The sequence below is a fragment of the Pelophylax lessonae genome (assembly GCF_965119305.1).
Source record: "Pelophylax lessonae genome assembly, chromosome: 13".
In the NCBI taxonomy this organism is placed as follows: Eukaryota; Metazoa; Chordata; class Amphibia; order Anura; family Ranidae; genus Pelophylax; species Pelophylax lessonae.
In genome coordinates, this window is record NC_138780.1 from 123,348,258 (window position 1) to 123,370,284 (window position 22,027).

The window sequence follows — 22,027 nt, forward strand, 5'->3', positions numbered from 1 at the left end:
GATCCTTGCATGTACTCATCTTGAGGAATAAGTGGTTGGGCATCGCTGCACTCAATCTCTTCCACTTCTGGGGCAGGGCTAGGTGGATGGCCCTTGGAAACCCTGCTGACAGAGTCCTCAAAAAGAATAAGAGACTGCTGTATGGCTTGGGGCTCAGACTGCTGGCCTGATTTGCAAGGGGGTGAGGTGAAAGACGGTTGGACATTGGCTGCAGGTGCCAACTCTGACCTTTCTGCAGTAGACTGGGTGGGAGACAATGTGAAGGAACTGGAGGCACTGTCAGCAGCAAACCAATCTACTATCGCCTCAACTTGTTCTGGCCTCATCACTTCTAGGGGCGTTTGATGCCCTACCAAATACTGATGCAGGTTCTGTCGCCTACTCACACTTGAGGAAGGTGTTTCACTTGTGCGTGTAGCTGGCACAGATCGACCATGTCCTCTCCTTGCAACAGGAGCTCTACCAGCAGCACCACGACCCAGGCCACGGCCCTTATTTGACGGTCTCCTCATATTTCTGTAATTTAAGATCTTGCCCTAGAAAGGTTTTTATTGAATAGCGGAATAGAAAATATGATCCAAAAAAAGTGTATGTATATCACACGTACACAACCACACTAGGCCCCAATTACTATTGTTTGTACCCCTAAAAGGCTAGATGAGGAGTAGGGGGAGTATGGAACAGGCAGCACCCTCAAACCTTCAGAAGTATGAGATGAACCCCAACAACTTGGAAAGGTGGATCTCTCTCACACGTACCGACACAGACTATCCCGCAATTCAATTGATCCTCAAAGGTTTTTATTGAATAGCGGAATAGGAAATATGATCAAAAAAAGTGTATGTATCTCGCACGTACACAACCACACTAGGCCCCAATTACTATTGTTTGTACCCCTAAAAGGCTAGATGAGGAGTAGGGGGGGTATGGAACAGGCAGCACCCTCAAACCTTCAGAAGTATGAGATGAACCCCAACAACTTGGAAAGGTGGATCTCTCTCACACGTACCGACACAGACTATCCCGCAATTCAATTGATCCCCAAAGGTTTTTATTGAATAGCGGAATAGGAAATATGATCAAAAAAAGTGTATGTATCTCACACGTACAGAAACACACTAGGCCCCAATTACTATTGTTTGTACACCTAAAAGGATGGATGAGGAGGAGGAGGAGTATGGAACAGGCAGCACCCTCAAAGCTTCAGAAGTATGAGATGAACCCCAAAAACTTGGAAAGGTGGATCTCACACGTACCGACACAGACTATTCCGCAATTTAATTGATCCCCAAAGGTTTTTATTGAATAGCGGAATAGGAAATATGATCAAAAAATGTGTATGTATCTCACACGTACAGAAGCACACTAGGCCCCAATTACTATTGTTTGTACACCTAAAAGGATGGATGAGGAGGAGGAGGAGTATGGAACAGGCAGCACCCTCAAAGCTTCAGAAGTATGAGATGAACCCCAAAAACTTGGAAAGGTGGATCTCACACGTACCGACACAGACTATCCCGCAATTTAATTGATCCCCAAAGGTTTTTATTGAATAGCGGAATAGGAAATATGATCAAAAAATGTGTATGTATCTCACACGTACAGAAGCACACTAGGCCCCAATTACTATTGTTTGTACACCTAAAAGGATGGATGAGGAGGAGGAGGAGTATGGAACAGGCAGCACCCTCAAAGCTTCAGAAGTATGAGATGAACCCCAAAAACTTGGAAAGGTGGATCTCACACGTACCGACACAGACTATTCCGCAATTTAATTGATCCCCAAAGGTTTTTATTGAATAGCGGAATAGGAAATATGATCAAAAAATGTGTATGTATCTCACACGTACAGAAGCACACTAGGCCCCAATTACTATTGTTTGTACACCTAAAAGGATGGATGAGGAGGAGGAGGAGTATGGAACAGGCAGCACCCTCAAAGCTTCAGAAGTATGAGATGAACCCCAAAAACTTGGAAAGGTGGATCTCACACGTACCGACACAGACTATTCCGCAATTTAATTGATCCCCAAAGGTTTTTATTGAATAGCGGAATAGGAAATATGATCAAAAAATGTGTATGTATCTCACACGTACAGAAGCACACTAGGCCCCAATTACTATTGTTTGTACACCTAAAAGGATGGATGAGGAGGAGGAGGAGTATGGAACAGGCAGCACCCTCAAAGCTTCAGAAGTATGAGATGAACCCCAAAAACTTGGAAAGGTGGATCTCACACGTACCGACACAGACTATCCCGCAATTTAATTGATCCCCAAAGGTTTTTATTGAATAGCGGAATAGGAAATATGATCAAAAAAAGTGTATGTATCTCGCACGTACACAACCACACTAGGCCCCAATTACTATTGTTTGTACCCCTAAAAGGCTAGATGAGGAGTAGGGGGGGTATGGAACAGGCAGCACCCTCAAACCTTCAGAAGTATGAGATGAACCCCAACAACTTGGAAAGGTGGATCTCTCTCACACGTACCGACACAGACTATCCCGCAATTCAATTGATCCTCAAAGGTTTTTATTGAATAGCGGAATAGGAAATATGATCAAAAAAAGTGTATGTATCTCGCACGTACACAACCACACTAGGCCCCAATTACTATTGTTTGTACCCCTAAAAGGCTAGATGAGGAGTAGGGGGGGTATGGAACAGGCAGCACCCTCAAACCTTCAGAAGTATGAGATGAACCCCAACAACTTGGAAAGGTGGATCTCTCTCACACGTACCGACACAGACTATCCCGCAATTCAATTGATCCTCAAAGGTTTTTATTGAATAGCGGAATAGGAAATATGATCAAAAAAAGTGTATGTATCTCGCACGTACACAACCACACTAGGCCCCAATTACTATTGTTTGTACCCCTAAAAGGCTAGATGAGGAGTAGGGGGAGTATGGAACAGGCAGCACCCTCAAACCTTCAGAAGTATGAGATGAACCCCAACAACTTGGAAAGGTGGATCTCTCTCACACGTACCAACACAGACTATCCCCCAATTTAACTGATCCCCAAAGGTTTTTGATTAAATAGCGGAATAGAAAATATGATCCCAAAAAAGTGTATGTATATCACACGTACACAACCACACTAGGCCCCAATTACTATTGTTTGTACCCCTAAAAGGCTAGGAGTAGGGGGGAGTATGGAACAGGCAGCACCCTCAAACCTTCAGAAGTATGAGATGAACCCCAACAACTTGGAAAGGTGGATCTCTCTCACACGTACCAACACAGACTATCCCCCAATTTAACTGATCCCCAGAGGTTTTTGATTAAATAGCGGAATAGAAAATATGATCCCAAAAAAGTGTATGTATATCACACGTACACAACCACACTAGGCCCCAATTACTATTGTTTGTACCCCTAAAAGGCTAGGAGTAGGGGGAGTATGGAACAGGCAGCACCCTCAAACCTTCAGAAGTATGAGATGAACCCCAACAACTTGGAAAGGTGGATCTCTCTCACACGTACCAACACAGACTATCCCCCAATTTAACTGATCCCCAAAGGTTTTTGATTAAATAGCGGAATAGAAAATATGATCCCAAAAAAGTGTATGTATATCACACGTACACAACCACACTAGGCCCCAATTACTATTGTTTGTACCCCTAAAAGGCTAGGAGTAGGGGGAGTATGGAACAGGCAGCACCCTCAAACCTTCAGAAGTATGAGATGAACCCCAACAACTTGGAAAGGTGGATCTCTCTCACACGTACCAACACAGACTATCCCCCAATTTAACTGATCCCCAGAGGTTTTTGATTAAATAGCGGAATAGAAAATATGATCCCAAAAAAGTGTATGTATATCACACGTACACAACCACACTAGGCCCCAATTACTATTGTTTGTACCCCTAAAAGGCTAGGAGTAGGGGGGAGTATGGAACAGGCAGCACCCTCAAACCTTCAGAAGTATGAGATGAACCCCAACAACTTGGAAAGGTGGATCTCTCTCACACGTACCAACACAGACTATCCCCCAATTTAACTGATCCCCAGAGGTTTTTGATTAAATAGCGGAATAGAAAATATGATCCCAAAAAAGTGTATGTATATCACACGTACACAACCACACTAGGCCCCAATTACTATTGTTTGTACCCCTAAAAGGCTAGGAGTAGGGGGGAGTATGGAACAGGCAGCACCCTCAAACCTTCAGAAGTATGAGATGAACCCCAACAACTTGGAAAGGTGGATCTCTCTCACACGTACCAACACAGACTATCCCCCAATTTAACTGATCCCCAAAGGTTTTTGATTAAATAGCGGAATAGAAAATATGATCCCAAAAAAGTGTATGTATATCACACGTACACAACCACACTAGGCCCCAATTACTATTGTTTGTACCCCTAAAAGGCTAGGAGTAGGGGGAGTATGGAACAGGCAGCACCCTCAAACCTTCAGAAGTATGAGATGAACCCCAACAACTTGGAAAGGTGGATCTCTCTCACACGTACCAACACAGACTATCCCCCAATTTAACTGATCCCCAGAGGTTTTTGATTAAATAGCGGAATAGAAAATATGATCCCAAAAAAGTGTATGTATATCACACGTACACAACCACACTAGGCCCCAATTACTATTGTTTGTACCCCTAAAAGGCTAGGAGTAGGGGGAGTATGGAACAGGCAGCACCCTCAAACCTTCAGAAGTATGAGATGAACCCCAACAACTTGGAAAGGTGGATCTCTCTCACACGTACCAACACAGACTATCCCCCAATTTAACTGATCCCCAGAGGTTTTTGATTAAATAGCGGAATAGAAAATATGATCCCAAAAAAGTGTATGTATATCACACGTACACAACCACACTAGGCCCCAATTACTATTGTTTGTACCCCTAAAAGGCTAGGAGTAGGGGGAGTATGGAACAGGCAGCACCCTCAAACCTTCAGAAGTATGAGATGAACCCCAACAACTTGGAAAGGTGGATCTCTCTCACACGTACCAACACAGACTATCCCCCAATTTAACTGATCCCCAGAGGTTTTTGATTAAATAGCGGAATAGAAAATATGATCCCAAAAAAGTGTATGTATATCACACGTACACAACCACACTAGGCCCCAATTACTATTGTTTGTACCCCTAAAAGGCTAGGAGTAGGGGGGAGTATGGAACAGGCAGCACCCTCAAACCTTCAGAAGTATGAGATGAACCCCAACAACTTGGAAAGGTGGATCTCTCTCACACGTACCAACACAGACTATCCCCCAATTTAACTGATCCCCAGAGGTTTTTGATTAAATAGCGGAATAGAAAATATGATCCCAAAAAAGTGTATGTATATCACACGTACACAACCACACTAGGCCCCAATTACTATTGTTTGTACCCCTAAAAGGCTAGGAGTAGGGGGGAGTATGGAACAGGCAGCACCCTCAAACCTTCAGAAGTATGAGATGAACCCCAACAACTTGGAAAGGTGGATCTCTCTCACACGTACCAACACAGACTATCCCCCAATTTAACTGATCCCCAGAGGTTTTTGATTAAATAGCGGAATAGAAAATATGATCCCAAAAAAGTGTATGTATATCACACGTACACAACCACACTAGGCCCCAATTACTATTGTTTGTACCCCTAAAAGGCTAGGAGTAGGGGGAGTATGGAACAGGCAGCACCCTCAAACCTTCAGAAGTATGAGATGAACCCCAACAACTTGGAAAGGTGGATCTCTCTCACACGTACCAACACAGACTATCCCCCAATTTAACTGATCCCCAAAGGTTTTTGATTAAATAGCGGAATAGAAAATATGATCCCAAAAAAGTGTATGTATATCACACGTACACAACCACACTAGGCCCCAATTACTATTGTTTGTACCCCTAAAAGGCTAGGAGTAGGGGGAGTATGGAACAGGCAGCACCCTCAAACCTTCAGAAGTATGAGATGAACCCCAACAACTTGGAAAGGTGGATCTCTCTCACACGTACCAACACAGACTATCCCCCAATTTAACTGATCCCCAGAGGTTTTTGATTAAATAGCGGAATAGAAAATATGATCCCAAAAAAGTGTATGTATATCACACGTACACAACCACACTAGGCCCCAATTACTATTGTTTGTACCCCTAAAAGGCTAGGAGTAGGGGGAGTATGGAACAGGCAGCACCCTCAAACCTTCAGAAGTATGAGATGAACCCCAACAACTTGGAAAGGTGGATCTCTCTCACACGTACCAACACAGACTATCCCCCAATTTAACTGATCCCCAGAGGTTTTTGATTAAATAGCGGAATAGAAAATATGATCCCAAAAAAGTGTATGTATATCACACGTACACAACCACACTAGGCCCCAATTACTATTGTTTGTACCCCTAAAAGGCTAGGAGTAGGGGGAGTATGGAACAGGCAGCACCCTCAAACCTTCAGAAGTATGAGATGAACCCCAACAACTTGGAAAGGTGGATCTCTCTCACACGTACCAACACAGACTATCCCCCAATTTAACTGATCCCCAGAGGTTTTTGATTAAATAGCGGAATAGAAAATATGATCCCAAAAAAGTGTATGTATATCACACGTACACAACCACACTAGGCCCCAATTACTATTGTTTGTACCCCTAAAAGGCTAGGAGTAGGGGGGAGTATGGAACAGGCAGCACCCTCAAACCTTCAGAAGTATGAGATGAACCCCAACAACTTGGAAAGGTGGATCTCTCTCACACGTACCAACACAGACTATCCCCCAATTTAACTGATCCCCAAAGGTTTTTGATTAAATAGCGGAATAGAAAATATGATCCCAAAAAAGTGTATGTATATCACACGTACACAACCACACTAGGCCCCAATTACTATTGTTTGTACCCCTAAAAGGCTAGATGAGGAGTAGGGGGAGTATGGAACAGGCAGCACCCTCAAACCTTCAGTATGAGATTGTGTTCACTGTACCCCACAAAGATTGAGTTCACTGCACCCCACAATGATTGTGTTCACTGCACCCCACAAAGATTGTGTTCACTGCACCTCACAAAGATTGTGTTCACTGTACCCCCCAAAGATTGTGTTCACTGCACCCCACAAAGATTCTGTTCACTGTACCCCACAAAGATTGTGTTCACTGCACCCCAAAAAGATTGTGTTCACTGCACCCCAAAAAGGATGTTGTTCACTGCACCCCAAAAAGGATGTTGTTCACTCCACCCCAAAAAGATTGTGTTCACTGCACCCCACAAAGATTGTGTTCACTGCACCCCAAAAAGATTGTGTTCACTGCACCCCAAAAATGATTTTGTTCACTGCACCCCAAAAAGGATTTTGTTCACTGCACCCCAAAAAGGATGTTGTTCACTCCACCCCAAAAAGATTGTGTTCACTGCACCCCAAAAAGATTGTGTTCACTGCACCCCACAAAGGATTTTGTTCACTGCACCCCAAAAAGATTGTGTTCACTGCACCCCAAAAAGGATGTTGTTCACTGCACCCCAAAAAGGATTTTGTTCACTGCACCCCAAAAAGATTGTGTTCACTGCACCCCACAAAGGATTTTGTTCACTGCACCCCACAAAGATTGTGTTCACTGCACACCAAAAAGGATTGTGTTCACTGCACCCCAAAAAGATTTTGTTCACTGCACCCCAAAAAGATTGTGTTCACTGCAGCCCAAAAAGATTGTGTTCACTGCAGCCCAAAAAGATTGTGTTCACTGCAGCCCAAAAAGATTGTGTTCACTGCAGCCCAAAAAGATTGTGTTCACTGCAGCCCAAAAAGATTGTGTTCACTGCAGCTCACACACAGAAAAATGGATGTGGATCACTGACACCTGCCTATCTCCAATCCCACACCACACAGCAATATCGATTGTAGTTTGTAGAACACAGTTTCCCTAAAATTCAGCAGACTCTGTCCCTAACAGGATTGAGAAGAGATCGTAGATCAGGATTGAGTGCAGATTCACCCCACCCCCCACACAGCAATATCGATTGTAGTTTGTAGAACACAGTTTCCCTAAAATTCAGCAGACTCTGTCCCTAACAGGATTGAGAAGAGATCGTAGATCAGGATTGAGTGCAGATTCACCCCACCCCCCACACAGCAATATCGATTGTAGTTTGTAGAACACAGTTTCCCTAAAATTCAGCAGACTCTGTCCCTAACAGGATTGAGAAGAGATCGTAGATCAGGATTGAGTGCAGATTCACCCCACCCCCCACACAGCAATATCGATTGTAGTTTGTAGAAGACACTGACCCTATATAATTCAGCAGACTCTATCCCTAAAATGCCTACAACTCGCCCTGCCTAAACACTCCGACCTGTCCCTCAATTCTATCCGGACACAAATGGTTTTTTCCTGCCTATCTTTCCCTAATCAGCAGCCAGCACGTTGATGTGTGCTCTGTCCCTGAATCTAAGCAGCATAATGACGCCGCTGCGGCTGCCTCGAACTTATAAAGACTTGGTCACATGCTTCAGACGGCCAATCACAGCTACTGAGACATTTGCAGGCATGGCTGGGATGGCTTAAGGCACACCAGTTAAACGATTGTTGATTGGCTGTTGAAAGCCCGCCATGAAAAGAGCGCCAAAGCATGCAAAACCCGGAAATAAAACGACCGAACACGGATTTTTACCCGAACATACAGTAAAGTGTCCGTGTCCGTGTTCGGGTACAAAAAATCCAATTATTCGGTACGAACACGAATAATACAGTCCGTGTTCGCTCAACACTATTAGGGACTAATAGAAGTCACAAGGCTGCTATATATTGCTGATGAGAAAAGAAAGTGGAGAGGAGCTAATACAGAGATATTTTGGAGGCTGTGCTGGATCCATACATCCATCCAGGGGATATTGTCTTAGTTTAAGGCTTGTCTTTATCCTTGATCTGGTGAGTGCATCCCCATAGGGGGGGTTCCTTCCTGAGAGCACTTTGGCACTTATGTGGATTACTGATCCTGATTACTTGAGCACTTTTTCAGCACCTTAGTTCCTGTCAAGGGAACCATTCATTTTGGACTGCACTTTAATTCAAAAAAATATATCTTTTTTGCACTACTGCATTTGTTTGCACTATGGACATTATATGATTGCACTTTATTATATGCACTTTAATATATATGAATTTTGTATTTATTGATCACACTATGCACTTTATTATGTATGAATTTTGCAATTTTTGACCATACTATGCACGGATTTATTTAATAATATTCACCATTATATATATTTTTATATACCTGCTAGTGCTGCCTTTTGATTGATTTTAGTAATTCTTGGTTTTTACCTAAGTGAGTAGCAGCTTCAGAACATACACTTTTATTTATATCTATAGCGCGGGTTTTAACATTTTAGTTTTACAAATTTGCACATAGTGTGATAAAATATACAAATTTATTGACATAGCAGGTTAAAAAATCTGCAACGCAGGGACTATACAAACATGACCAAACCCACATAATGCAGGATAGCGTGAACTATACATTGCTGACACACATCGAAAGGAGCAATCCCAAGACTTGTCACATTTGGTGTGGAGCAGTCTTCTTCAGGGGATTGGTGGACTTAAAATGCAAGCTGGGTTTTCTACAATTACAACAAACAATTAGATAATATGCATGTACAAAAAGAAACAAGAATCAATGTTTAAGGGAGTAAGCAATATTACATACACAGCAGGCTGAGTGATTTATGTTGGTTATCCCTTCACTGGATGGGACCAAGTCAGGTCAGTCTTGGTCTGCAGTGCTGGGCCCTGAAAACAAGGGACATGAAAGTGGCAGCCGGGGCTAAATGCATTCCAAGAGAATAATAATAATAATAATAATAATAATAGTGATACACCAAAAAAGGAATTGTATTTGTGATTCCATGCACTCTAAATGCTAGGGAAAAATATAATTGGTTCAAAGAGTTTGTAGAAATTTTTTTTTCAAAAAGTATTGTGACATACCTGCATTTGAAGACCCCAAACTGATTTGTACATGAGTCAGCAAGGCAGGCAAGGTAAGCTAGAAGCCTCTATGAAGGCATAAGGAGAGACAACCAGTCCTGGCTTCTCCCAAAGAGAGTGAACGCTCCCTGAAACCAAGTTTTAACCAGTCAAAAAATCACCCAATCATGCAGTAGAGATGCCATAAGTGGGTTTAAAACATACAAAAAGAGCAGGGGGTACAGATAGCATTCATTCTTACCAATATTGATGGTCAATGTATGCAATGTCCAGCCAGGTACTACGCACATGGAACAAACAACACTGTGAATTAAGTGTTTCTAAATGCGGGAGAGGCCCTTTCATATGACTGAATTGGGTCAATCCCGGATTGTTTTTTGGCGCCAAAGAGATCTCCCTTGCTGCGTGGTTTAAGGGGAAGTGACTTCCACTTAATCTGAGACACCGGGCTACTTGTTCTGGACGACAAGTCTTGAGATTGGTCCTTTCGATGTGTGTCAGCAATCCATATGTCATGCTTTTCGGCATTATGTGGATTTGGTCACGTTTGTATACTCCCTGTGTTGGGGATTTTTTTAACCTGCTATGTCAATAAATTTGTAAATTTTATCACTCTATGAGCAAATTATTTGACCTCTCTGGCATCACCAAGAGTCCCACCTCTTTCCCCTTTTGACCTTCGTGGTATGTTGTGCAGTAAGATCATCACATGTTTGCTTCTCCTTTCTAGTGCTACCAGTCATAGCATTGTTTTACTTTTTTACTGAGTGAGCTTTAAAACTCAGATTCTTGACTAAAGGAATTCTGTTTCACTATAAATACACCAATGTCTGTATGTATGTTTTTAGTTATTCATACTTTTAGTACAGTGTGTCCTTTTTAGGTTACATGGATCTTATGAGGCACTTAAAGGTGGAAACACTACAGAAGCCATGGAGGACTTCACGGGTGGAGTTACTGAATTTTACGAAATTAGGGATGCACCAAAAGACATGTTCAAAATCATGAAAAAAGCTTTTGAAAGGGGCTCACTCATTGGATGCTCAATTGATGTAAGTGTAAGGAAATCTTTTCTGAATTTGTGAGGAATATTTAATAATGCAAGCTGAAAAGTATCAAAGAAAATTTCCTGAGTACAGAACACAGGCTTCTATAATTTGTTACTACTGGGTTATACGCAGCTACCTTCAGGTGATTAGACACAGCAAAAAAGGTCTTCAAGGACCTCCCCCTATATAATCCATCCCACTCCTAGGGTTTCTCCCTGATAGAGCACATTTAAAGTCTGTTGGTTCCTCATGGGCTTTTCAGCAATAGGCATCTCTTCCTTAGGATATGCAAGGCTGCCATCTGGGCCTCTGTTTACACATTTGTTAGATTCTAGCTTAGTGGTTCTCAACTCCGGTCCTCTGGACCCACTAACAGGCCAGGTTTGCAGGATAACTGAAACACATCACAGGTGATTGCAGTATTCTAGTCCACATCTCCCCAAGGTAATACTTAAATTCTGGCCTGCTAGTGGGTCCTGAGGACCGGAGTTGAGAACCACTGTTCTAGCTGATGAATGTTCAGGCCTCTTCTGATGCCAGTTTCAACTGTAAGGTGCTACAAGCTACTCTCTAAATCTTTCAAGCCCTTATTTGTCTGATTGCTGTGTAGGCATGTTGACATTGTTAGACCGATTTTGGACAGCCCAGTCATCATGATTTTAAAGAAGCCTGCATCGGCATCCTGTACTGTACAATCAGTTAAATAGATATTTTGACCTGCCAGCAAATTACAGGATACAGGACCTGGACCTCTGTTCCTATGATCTCCCTATTGCTTGCTACAAAACTGAGGCAAGCTGGGAGTGGGATGGGTTATGTAGGGGGATCTTCCCGCAGCCTTTCTTTTTTGCCAATGTCCAGTCACCTTAAGGTAGGCTGCGCCCTGGACTGTACTCAGGAAATAGATTTTTCTGGTAAGTCAAAAGTTATGCACACTGATAATATGAAAATATCTCTGTCAAATGTATTTTTAAGCACCCCTGTCATTAGAGGAGTACAGGGGCTGTCATTGTGGGCTTCTTTCTGAAAATGCTTGTTGTTTGGGTGTCTGTTTTAGGACATTCTAGTAGAAAACCTGGAACACAAAAAGTGTCAAAATTCCCTCTATGCTTGTTCCAGGTCAGTGACTCAGAAAGCAGTGAAGCCAAGCAAACCGTGTAGCACGCATACTTAACACATTTTGACTGGTAATTGAGTTGACAGATTACCAGGATTGGTCATACTGACTATCAAGCAGCTGTGCAAAATTGCCTAAGGGAAGATGAACTTGAGCTTTTGCATGAGGCCTGTCATTAAAGTGACATTCTTGAATTGTCTATAGCATTGCTACAAACTTCATGGACTCTCCTGAATACTCTGACTGCAGTGGAAGGCTGGCTGGTTTGACCAAGAAGACAAATTGGGCTTGAAAGAGAAGTATGTGATTAAAAAAAACAGTCATACTTATCTAGGTGGATGCATCATCGGTCAGCTACTGCACTTGTCCCTCGCTGCTTCTAAGACTGAGAACTGAGCAGTCAAAGACTAATGTTTGCTCAGTTCTCGGTCTTCAGTGAGCAGAGAATGGATGACTGTCAGTCACTGGTTTTCTGCTCTGCCCCTCTAGCTATCACTGGAGCACCAAGTTGTGGAGGGAGTAGAAGTGGCTGACTCAGCCTCTCAGCAGCTCGCTGATAGGCTGAGCCAGGTGCTGGTCCAGGCATCTGGGTGGATCCCTACTTTAAAGTCGGGATCCTCTTGACCCTCGACTGGCTCTGTGATGTCAGCCAACAGCAGACTTTAGTACATGGTCAGCTGAAAGCAAATCACAGGAGTGCAGAAAAAAGTGCACTCCTGTGATTCCAAGGAGAAGTAAGAACAAAAGAGCTTCTGCCCTACTTCTTCTTCAGGCTGGCCATAGATGGTTATTATTTTTTTTTTTGTTCAGCAGGAGGGCTAACTGAAAATCAAAAAATTTAACAGATTTCTACATCCACAGAAACTAGGAGGGCGGAGGAATCCTCCCCACCGGAACATTGTAAAGTGACAACGGGACCCTACACTGAATACACTGATCGGCAACTTCAGCCCATTGGCTGAAGCCACTGATAGATAACATTTTTTTCAACATGTCGCTTTGACAGAAGCCAGTCAAATGATCCCCTTTTGTGAAGAAGGGACAGCCAAACACTGATCGAAATTAGTCCAGTCGATGCTGAGCTGGCAGAATTTCAATCAGTGTATGGCCATATCCATACCGTCAATCAAATGCAATCAAAATTCAAAAGAAGCAGAGATAATAGACAGTCATAACTGTCTAAACTCCAGGGCTATAGGTATTGTTCTCATTTGCAAAATCCACAGTGGCCTTGCTAGTGCTTCCCTTTCTATAACGTCCTACCTCTGCCTTTTTTTTCCTGTGCTTAAGGAGCTGTCATCACAGGCTCAGGCCAATGTAAACATGACTTTGGCTGCATGTAGTTTGCTTGCAGCCCTCATTATACAATAACTGCCAACAAGGAAATAAAGCAAGTGAAACATATGCTGGTTTCATTCAGTGTCTTCACTTCCAGAAGTCTTAAATTATGGTTTGCATAGTATTTGTGCAATCACTAGAGATCACAAACTTCTGCAAGAAAGCAGCCCAGCAGATTTGTTAATGTAAAAAAATTCACTAATCGTACACTCTGTATGAAAGACAAAGTCTAATGTTTAGTATGTGATGTAGAAAGCATAAAATACTAGAAAGCACTCTCTGTTTCCATGCTTTTACGCTGCCTCCCCAATGTATCACTAAAGCCCTTTAAAACAATGCGTGCTTCCTCCCTTATGTCACAATGTAGTGCTTGGTGCTTAAAGAGACACTGTCACCTTGCCCATGCAGGCCAAAGCGACCTGAGAGTGTCTCTGCACATGACCCTGCCGTCCCCCATACACTTACCTTCCTGCACTCCCTCGCGGTTCCTCCATCACATCCGGCAACACTATCAGCCTAGTGCAGAAAAAAATAAGAATAAAGAGGACAGGGGGAGATCTTTGCTAAGGCATTAATACTTTGCCCTTCACCTTCCCTAAAAAATATAGCTACTGAAAAAAATAGATCGTTACAGAGCACATTTTATGGAAAAAAATGTAATATTTATAATAAATGTAGTATTTAACTAATATGTGAAATAACAAGATGTCAATCATCATAACAAAATGTGTACATATATGTGAATTCAAACAAATATGAGGATAGCAGCACTTAAATATATTGCACATAACAATAGAAAATACCATGTATAAAAAATAAATGCGGTTATCCAAGACAACAGTGCTCAAAAAAATCACTAATAGCATCAATTAAGAAATAATTAAACCAAAAGTGAGTCCATGGTTAAACAGATGAAAAAAAGTCCCATGCACAAGATACATTTTATGGAGCAATATTAGGAAATTAGAAATTATAGAGATTATTAAAGGGTATTCATTATTATTTCTCTTGGATCTAGCTTGGAATTTAACAGGGTAATCACTGTAAAATGCATTTGAAAAAGCTGCACAATTTGTGGAGTTATCAAACGCTTTACTATTATTATACCCTCTGCTTTAAATTTATTAAGCTATTCTTTATTTAAAAGCATTCATCATGGGTTGATTCTGATTATCCATGTATTCTGAGGGTAACATGAGATGGGAAACATATCCATTGCCATTATAACTGGGCTATTTTGTGTTAACCACAAAACCATATTAGTTTAAGTCAAAAGAGTGCTCTTGAGACCACCAATTAAAGCAGTAAAAATGACTTTGTAATGCCACCAGCTGTCTATAAAGTAGAGGATTCTGGGAGATTTTATTTTTAGTTTTGTAATTCAGGGCAACATGATGGGTATGACACCTGCTCCTATAAATCTTTCCACACTTCGAATGTTTTATGGTACAGCTCCCATATGCACTAACATTCCAAAACATATATATGGACAGAGTAATGTATCTGTAAAAATAATTAGGTAAACCTATTATCCTTTAAAAAGTAGATTTACAATTGATTTGATCAATAGGTTGAATTTTACATTGCCATTGTCCTTTGTAGCTACCAACATTTTGTAAGACCTTAACATTTAGACTAAATATTCATTATTCCTATTATGTACATACTTAAAGTACATGTAATCCCTAAATGAATAACATTTAGGAGCATATTTATAAAGTAGTGAATGGAACATTCACCAAATATTCACTGCAGGTGTGTCTGCCAGGTACATGTTTTAAATTACAGTTCTTTCACATGCACTACTTTATGATATGCTCATTAGGTTGATAAAGTAAAGTTTATCATAAACATTTTTTTCCTTTTTAGAAAAAGTTACAATTACTGTTTTATCTTTTTTTTTTTTTTTCTTGATTTAATATAAACCTTGCTGATTTCTAGCAGTTTCTTTGCAGCAATTTCCTGCCAACATGCAGGTGCCCCACAAAATGCTGCACAGTGGAGTATGCCTGTTTAGCATGTGCTTGTAGTCTCCATTGTGATATGATGGCAATATAGAAACAACAATTAAGAGACAGGAACATAACTTTCCACCCCTATAACTGGAAATTACCGGATCGCAAAATAATAAAAGTTGCAGATTGAAAAATGTTGGAAGTTACAGTACTTTTGAAATGACACAAACATACTAAGTTTATATGAGATTTTAGTTATTGGGTTTACATTTACTTAAAGAACAGTAACATGCAATTGTTAAATAAAATGAAACACATTAAGTCTTCATGTACACTTGAATTACTTTGACCGCTGGCCGCGGGAAAACACAATACGTGGCAAAATTGTGCTGCAATTTTACCACGATTTTGCATGTTTTGCGGCTGGCGGCTAAAATGTTCCTCACTGTGTTTAGGAGAGGGAATTTAGGGGAGGTTAAACCTCTCTTAACCGCAGCAGCTCCTACATGATCCTAAATGCCTATGTGTACATGGACACAAAGGGCATTTATGGAGTTGAGGTTAGGAGTTTTGGCAAAAAAACACCAAAAGCTCCAAAATTCAAGTTTAGGAGCTTATAGTGTACATCAATGTACTTGTTTTTTGGTATAGGTATGGTGTACTTTTCCCTCCTGTTACTCCATTCTACTGCCAGAACATCCCAGTTTCCTGTGTGACTCATATGCAACTCCTTGTGGGCCTTGCTATTGGTTGTGTATGTACTGAACATGGCATTGTGGGAATGTCAGGGATTTTACCAGTTCTCTCCTAAGCTAACCGAACACTGATCAAAATTCAGGAGGAGTCATTTCAGGAGGGACTGGCCAAATTTCGATCAGTGTGTGGCAGTCTCCGCTCAGCAGAAATTGAGCATTTGACTAATTTCTATTGAAGGGACACATTTTTATTCATCGATGGCTGCAGCCATTCAGCTGCAGCTGCTGACTGGTGTATTCTGACAGAGGTGGGTGCTGCTGTCAGAATACAGTGTCCTGGTGAGGGGATTCCTCCATCCACCATGCTTGTGTGTGGATGAAGGAATCTGCTGGCTGAAAAAAAAAAAAACCTACCGTGTATGGCTAACCTTACTTAGAGTGGCCAGTCTGGTGGTGGCTAAAGAAAAGGATTGGAGCACAGCAATGGCAAAAAAGTTACCCTAGCTTTACTGCTTGATGTAGATGTCCATGAACTGGAGTCCATCGCTCTAGCCAGGACATTGGAGTCCGTTGCTCTAGCCTGGGCGTTCAGCTCCCACAGATAGATAATCTAAATCAGGAAAGGCTGGCAACTCGGCATGCTCTTGAAAAAAAGTACTTTATTTGCTACATGAGTACAGGTACAGAGTATACGCTGACACATTTTTGCTATGAAGCCTTCATCGAAGCATACAAATTTAATTTAAATATTATATTTATAACAAAACAAACCCTCAAAGCAGAGGGGCAGCTACATCTTAATGAAGAACAATTGAATCAATTAAAAACACATGGCAAAAGAGCAACACAGAAACATAAAAAAGCAACAAGAACATGACATGTTAAAAAAAAAATATATATATATATATATATATATATATATATATATATATATATATATATATATATATATATATATAAAACATAAATCTTTTTTTAACATGAACACCTTAGCCTAAGTTACAAACCATTATTGTTATACTGTTCTGAATGATATAAAAGATATGCTTCAGGTGTGCATGTTATGTTCTTCTTGTTGTTGCATTTTTCTTTTTCTGTGTTTTTCTTTTTTCATGTGTTTTTAATTGATTCAATTGTTCCTAATTAAGATGTAACCACCCCTCTGCTTTGAGGATCTGTTTTGTTATAAATATCAGTTTTAAATTAAACTTGTATGCTTTGATGAAGGCATTATGGCTGAAAGGCATCAGTGTATACTCTGTACCTGTACCCTATACCCATGTAGCAAAAAAAGTGCTTTTATGCTTTTATTCAAGAGCATGCCGAGTTGCAAGTGTCCTATCAGACTACCGCTACCCATCAAAAAATGTAATGGAAGTGGCGTTCTGAGCAAAAAATTCTTACTGCGCATGTGCCATGCATTCCACCATGGCCACTATGCGTTACAATAGGTTTCCTAATCTGACAGAACACAAAGGCAGCAGAAGACATCTTCTTACACTCAGGTAAGTTTTCCGTTCCCCTCTTATTTTAGCAGTAAGCTCACCTTATATACTAAAATACAGTATTTTATTTTTATTATTATAGTATTATAGTAAATGCAGCGACAAGCCTGCAGGCAGAAGGTGGTGATTGCCATCTTGGTACACCCCACACTGCTCAGCGCCAAACTGATTATATAGTGAAATAGAGTATTTCACTCGGCCGCAGTGAAATAGTCTATTTCAGTATATAAGGGGAGTTAACTGCTAAACAAAGTGTGAGATTGAAGACTTGCTTGGGTGTAAGAAGATGTCCGCTGCCACCTTCGTGTTCTGTCAGATTAGGAAACCTATTGAAATGCATAGTGGTCATGTTGGACTTCTGTTGCATTTAATGATCGGTAGCGGTATATTTCCTGATTAGGATTATCTATCTATGGAGCACAGCAGTGTTAAGTGCTTATTCTCTTCTTGTTACCATGCCTAGTGGCAACAAAGCATAGTTCTCTTTAGGTCTTAGTGAAAGGGATTTTTGTGTAGCTTCCCACAACTTTTTTTTTGTTTTTGTAAGTAGCTGCTAACCTATTTCCATTTTGCAAGAGCCAGGCTTATTTTTCATTTGTGCAGCCTAATTGGAGCCAATCGTAAATCGGCTGCACTAATCCAAATTTTCCATTTAAATTTATTATAACTGGTCAGGCCTACTTATGAATTCATTGGGTAAAGAGCTATTCTAGTGCTACCAAGTGAAACAGTGTTTTGATCATTCAGAGCACAGTAACAGGTTTACTTAAAAGCTTCAGCCACTGGGAGGAAAGCGTGAGACCCGCAGGGTATAAACCAATTCCAGTTGGATCCTACACAGAGAAGAGGATCAACAAGCTCTGGCACTGTCACATGCACTCTATAACTAGAAGTACAGGACATTTTCTTCTTTCCCAGTGGCTGAACTGAGCCACAAGGAAGCCAAGGAAAGGTGAGTATATGTTGCTGGGGAAAGTGAGCAATAATGCAAACCTGTTGCTTTCTCTTGCATGGGCAAGGCAGATATTTGCTTTAGGGGATCCATTTAATGATTTAGTATGTATTTTTTGTGCTCTTAAAAAAGTCTCTTTGTAATGAAGCAAATATGAAATACTGCAAATTAATTTCTTTGACTCTTGTCTTGGATACATAGTTTGTTGTAGCTTGTCTTAACCTATTTGCTCTCTGTTGCTGATGCCAGGAAGCTAATGGGTTGTCCTATGGTATCTCACCTCCTGATATGGGGCAAGCATTATTACGAATGATACAAAGTGAGGGTGACAAGCAGCCTGATTTAGAAGGAAAAGGCTTGGAACCAAAACCATCTGTGGTTTGTATTCCCCATGCATGATATAGTGGCATTATAGATCTGACAATACAGCATGTAATAATGTACCGGTAATGATCTGTATCAGGCAAAATACATAACAATTATGTCAATAGAAAGGAATTCTTGTGGGTCATTTAGCTATATTGTACTGTATAGGTAGCTTAGTGTTTTCTGTTTTTCTTAACCTCACCTAAAGGTGCCATGACAGGATCATCCTTTTATTGGCTAGATGTAACAAGGTTTACAAATATTACAACCATAAAAAGGCCCATAAGGGTCATTGAGCCAAATAAATAATTCATTTTGTGTGTTCATGTTGCAGCCTGTGAAACATAAAAGCTACTTACTTTTTTTTTATTTTTTAATAAAGTCACGTATATAGCAAACCACTAGTGTTGTAGGCCAGGATGAGACACTACAGAAATCACTTTTACTTTGCAAATTTACACTTCCATTACTAAATAACCAGTGGTAGTTATTTGCAGGTTGGTGCATTTTATTGTACTCTCCAACTGCTGTCAATTATTAGCTGTATAGATTTTGCACAAGGTCAGAGAGCTAAACAATACCTATGCCTGAAGACTGCAGACTTATTTTCCAAGGTGGGACCCAGAATGAATTTATTTTTACTTTGTAATGGACTTTTATAGACCTGTCAAAGGTAGGTGTAGGTAGGTAAATAATACTCTACCTTCTTTTTTTAAGCTTTTTCAACTTTTTTTTATCTCTAGTAGGTCTCAGGAGCCAAGCAAGGTCTTTATAGATTTAGTACAGGGGTGTCAAACTCAATTTCATCGCAGGCCACATCAGCATTGTGATTTCCCTCAAAGGGACGGTTATTATTGTAAGATTAGATGGTGGTAGATTGGCATGCCCATACGAGGTCCAAGGATTGGGTGTCTCTCGAGGGGGCCTTGGCATCCTTCCCCGCCCACCACTTGCCTTGGTCGGCTCCGTCCAAGATTCCGCGCTCCACCTTAGCTAATCCCCTGACTGGAGCTACTATACGGATATTTCATGCCCTTCGTGAGCAGCTGGATCTCTCACCGCAGCGCAGCCCTTTAACTCCCTTACATTCCACCCCCGATTTCTCCCCTGGCCTCCCATTTGTGCCTGCCGAGGGCCCCTCCTCGGATGTACCCTTTCAGGCTCGCCACTTTCTTGACGGCTCTGGACTACTTTCCTATCGGGATCTTTGTCAGCGTTTTCCGAAGGCCTCTATTCCTTTCTATTGCTATCTCCAAATTCGCCACTTCCTGACTCACACGCAGAAACTGTCGGAATGGGGCCGTTCCCTGACATCTTTGGAGCGTCTCTGTGATGCCCCTGGTCCGCACCAGCATATGGTCTCGATCTTATATTCTATGTTGTTCCCCTCCTCTCACACACCCACGGAAGCTCTTCGAGCGCGATGGACTCGGGAGTTGGGAGTGGACCTCTCGGAAGAGGACTGGTCTCGGGTGCTTTTCCACATGCACAAGGGTTCCTTGAACGTGTTGACCCAAGAAACTGGATATAAACTTTACTCCAGGTGGTATAGGACTCCAGATCTTCTGCACAAATTTTCTACCTCCAATTCTCCGCAGTGCTGGAGGTGTCTGCAACATAAAGGGACTCTGCTACATGTATGGTGGGACTGTCCCGTTCTGCAACCGTTCTGGAAAGAGGTCCATGCCTTAATCTGCCGTATTACCACATACACGCCAGACTACTCGCCGGCGCAATATCTTCTGCACCACACCTCACTTTCCTACACCAGCTACAAAAAGTCCCTGACCTTACATCTGATCAATGCAGCCCGGATGTGCATACCGTGCCATTGGCTGTCCACCACACCCCCGTCGGTTGCTGAATGGCTTCGCAGGGTTCAGCGGGTGGGGCAGATGGAGGACATCGTGGCCCAAGCCAAGGACTCACACCACCAGTACCGCACAACTTGGGCACCCTGGACCCACTTTCAATCATTGCCAGAATTCCAAAGATTGAACACTTGAAAATCGCTGGCTAATTTGTAACCCTTTTGTCTTGTACTGGGGATGCACCCCTTGTTCTGGGGTGCTTTCATGGATGTTCAGTTCGTTATGCCTCTTTTGATGCTTGTCTTATGCCGGAGTGTACTGCCCCTTTTCACACGTTACCCTTCCCCTCCTTCCTTTTGTGTTTCCCTCATTTACCCTACCCGGCCCCTTTCCTATACTCCTCCCTCATCCCCCTCACTCATTCCCTCCCTTTTAAGCCTCTCACTAAATTACTCAGGGTTCTCCATTTCGCACTCTGCGGTGGCTCTAACCCCACCGACAACGGTTGTGGCACCCACGTTCAGAGATGTCCGTACCGGATCCCCCACTTTTCTGCGGTGGATCCCCCACTCTCTGACACAGATAGCTCCCTTTAAGGGGTGTTGGGTTTGGGGGAACCACTAGGCTTTCTCCTAGGTAACCCTCTTGTTCCGGTTCTCACCAGGTGGGAGGGTGCTCTACCCAACGAACCCCTCCAATAAACCCATATTCACTTGGCACTCCCACGGGCTCTCTGTTTTCGCACCTTGGTGCTGCATGATACTTTATGGGTTTGCCTGTGATCTCTTATTGTTCCTTACATGCATTATGCTGCTTTCATGTGTATCACTTTTGTACTTGCTCATTTTTGTGGGCTTTGTTCAATGCCCATTACTGCTTTGTTCTTTTTTGTACTATGTATGCTTTTTACCTTAATAAAATGTTTGGAAAAAAAAAAAAAATTATTGTAAGATTAGATGTCCAGAGCACCCCACGACCCCTTACACCCTTACATTAGATGTCAAGAGCCCCCCCACCATCAGAAGTCAAGAGTCAACCACTCTTCCTTACATCACAATGCACCCCCTTGCCTTGTGCTTCTGCCAGGAAGAAATCTGCTGAATGCTGAGACCAGGGGAGGCAGAGACAAGGTGGTGTTGCAACTGCACAGAGAGGTGCAGGATCTGTAGGAAGAGTTCTGCCCTCCTCTCTGCTGTGGACTACTGGGTGGGCAAAGACGAGCCTTTCTGCAGCTGCACAGAGAAGCACTGGATCTGGCAAAGGAGTTCTGTCCCCTCTGCTGTCGTCTACTGA

General features: G+C 42.0%; 1 protein-coding gene across 3 annotated transcripts in view; it reads left to right on the forward strand.

Annotated features, from left to right (window-relative positions):
• The window catches only part of CAPN3 (calpain 3), a 268,573-nt gene that overhangs the window by 114,488 nt on the left and 132,058 nt on the right, over positions 1 to 22,027 (forward strand). For 2 of the 3 annotated variants that reach the window (XM_082275015.1, XM_082275017.1), the window contains exon 5: positions 10,830 to 10,998. In XM_082275015.1, coding sequence (XP_082131141.1) covers positions 10,830 to 10,998 — 169 coding nt within the window. Of the gene's footprint in view, positions 1 to 10,829; positions 10,999 to 18,806; positions 18,936 to 22,027 lie in introns of all 3 variants that reach the window. The other variant, XM_082275014.1, reaches the window with a different exon arrangement.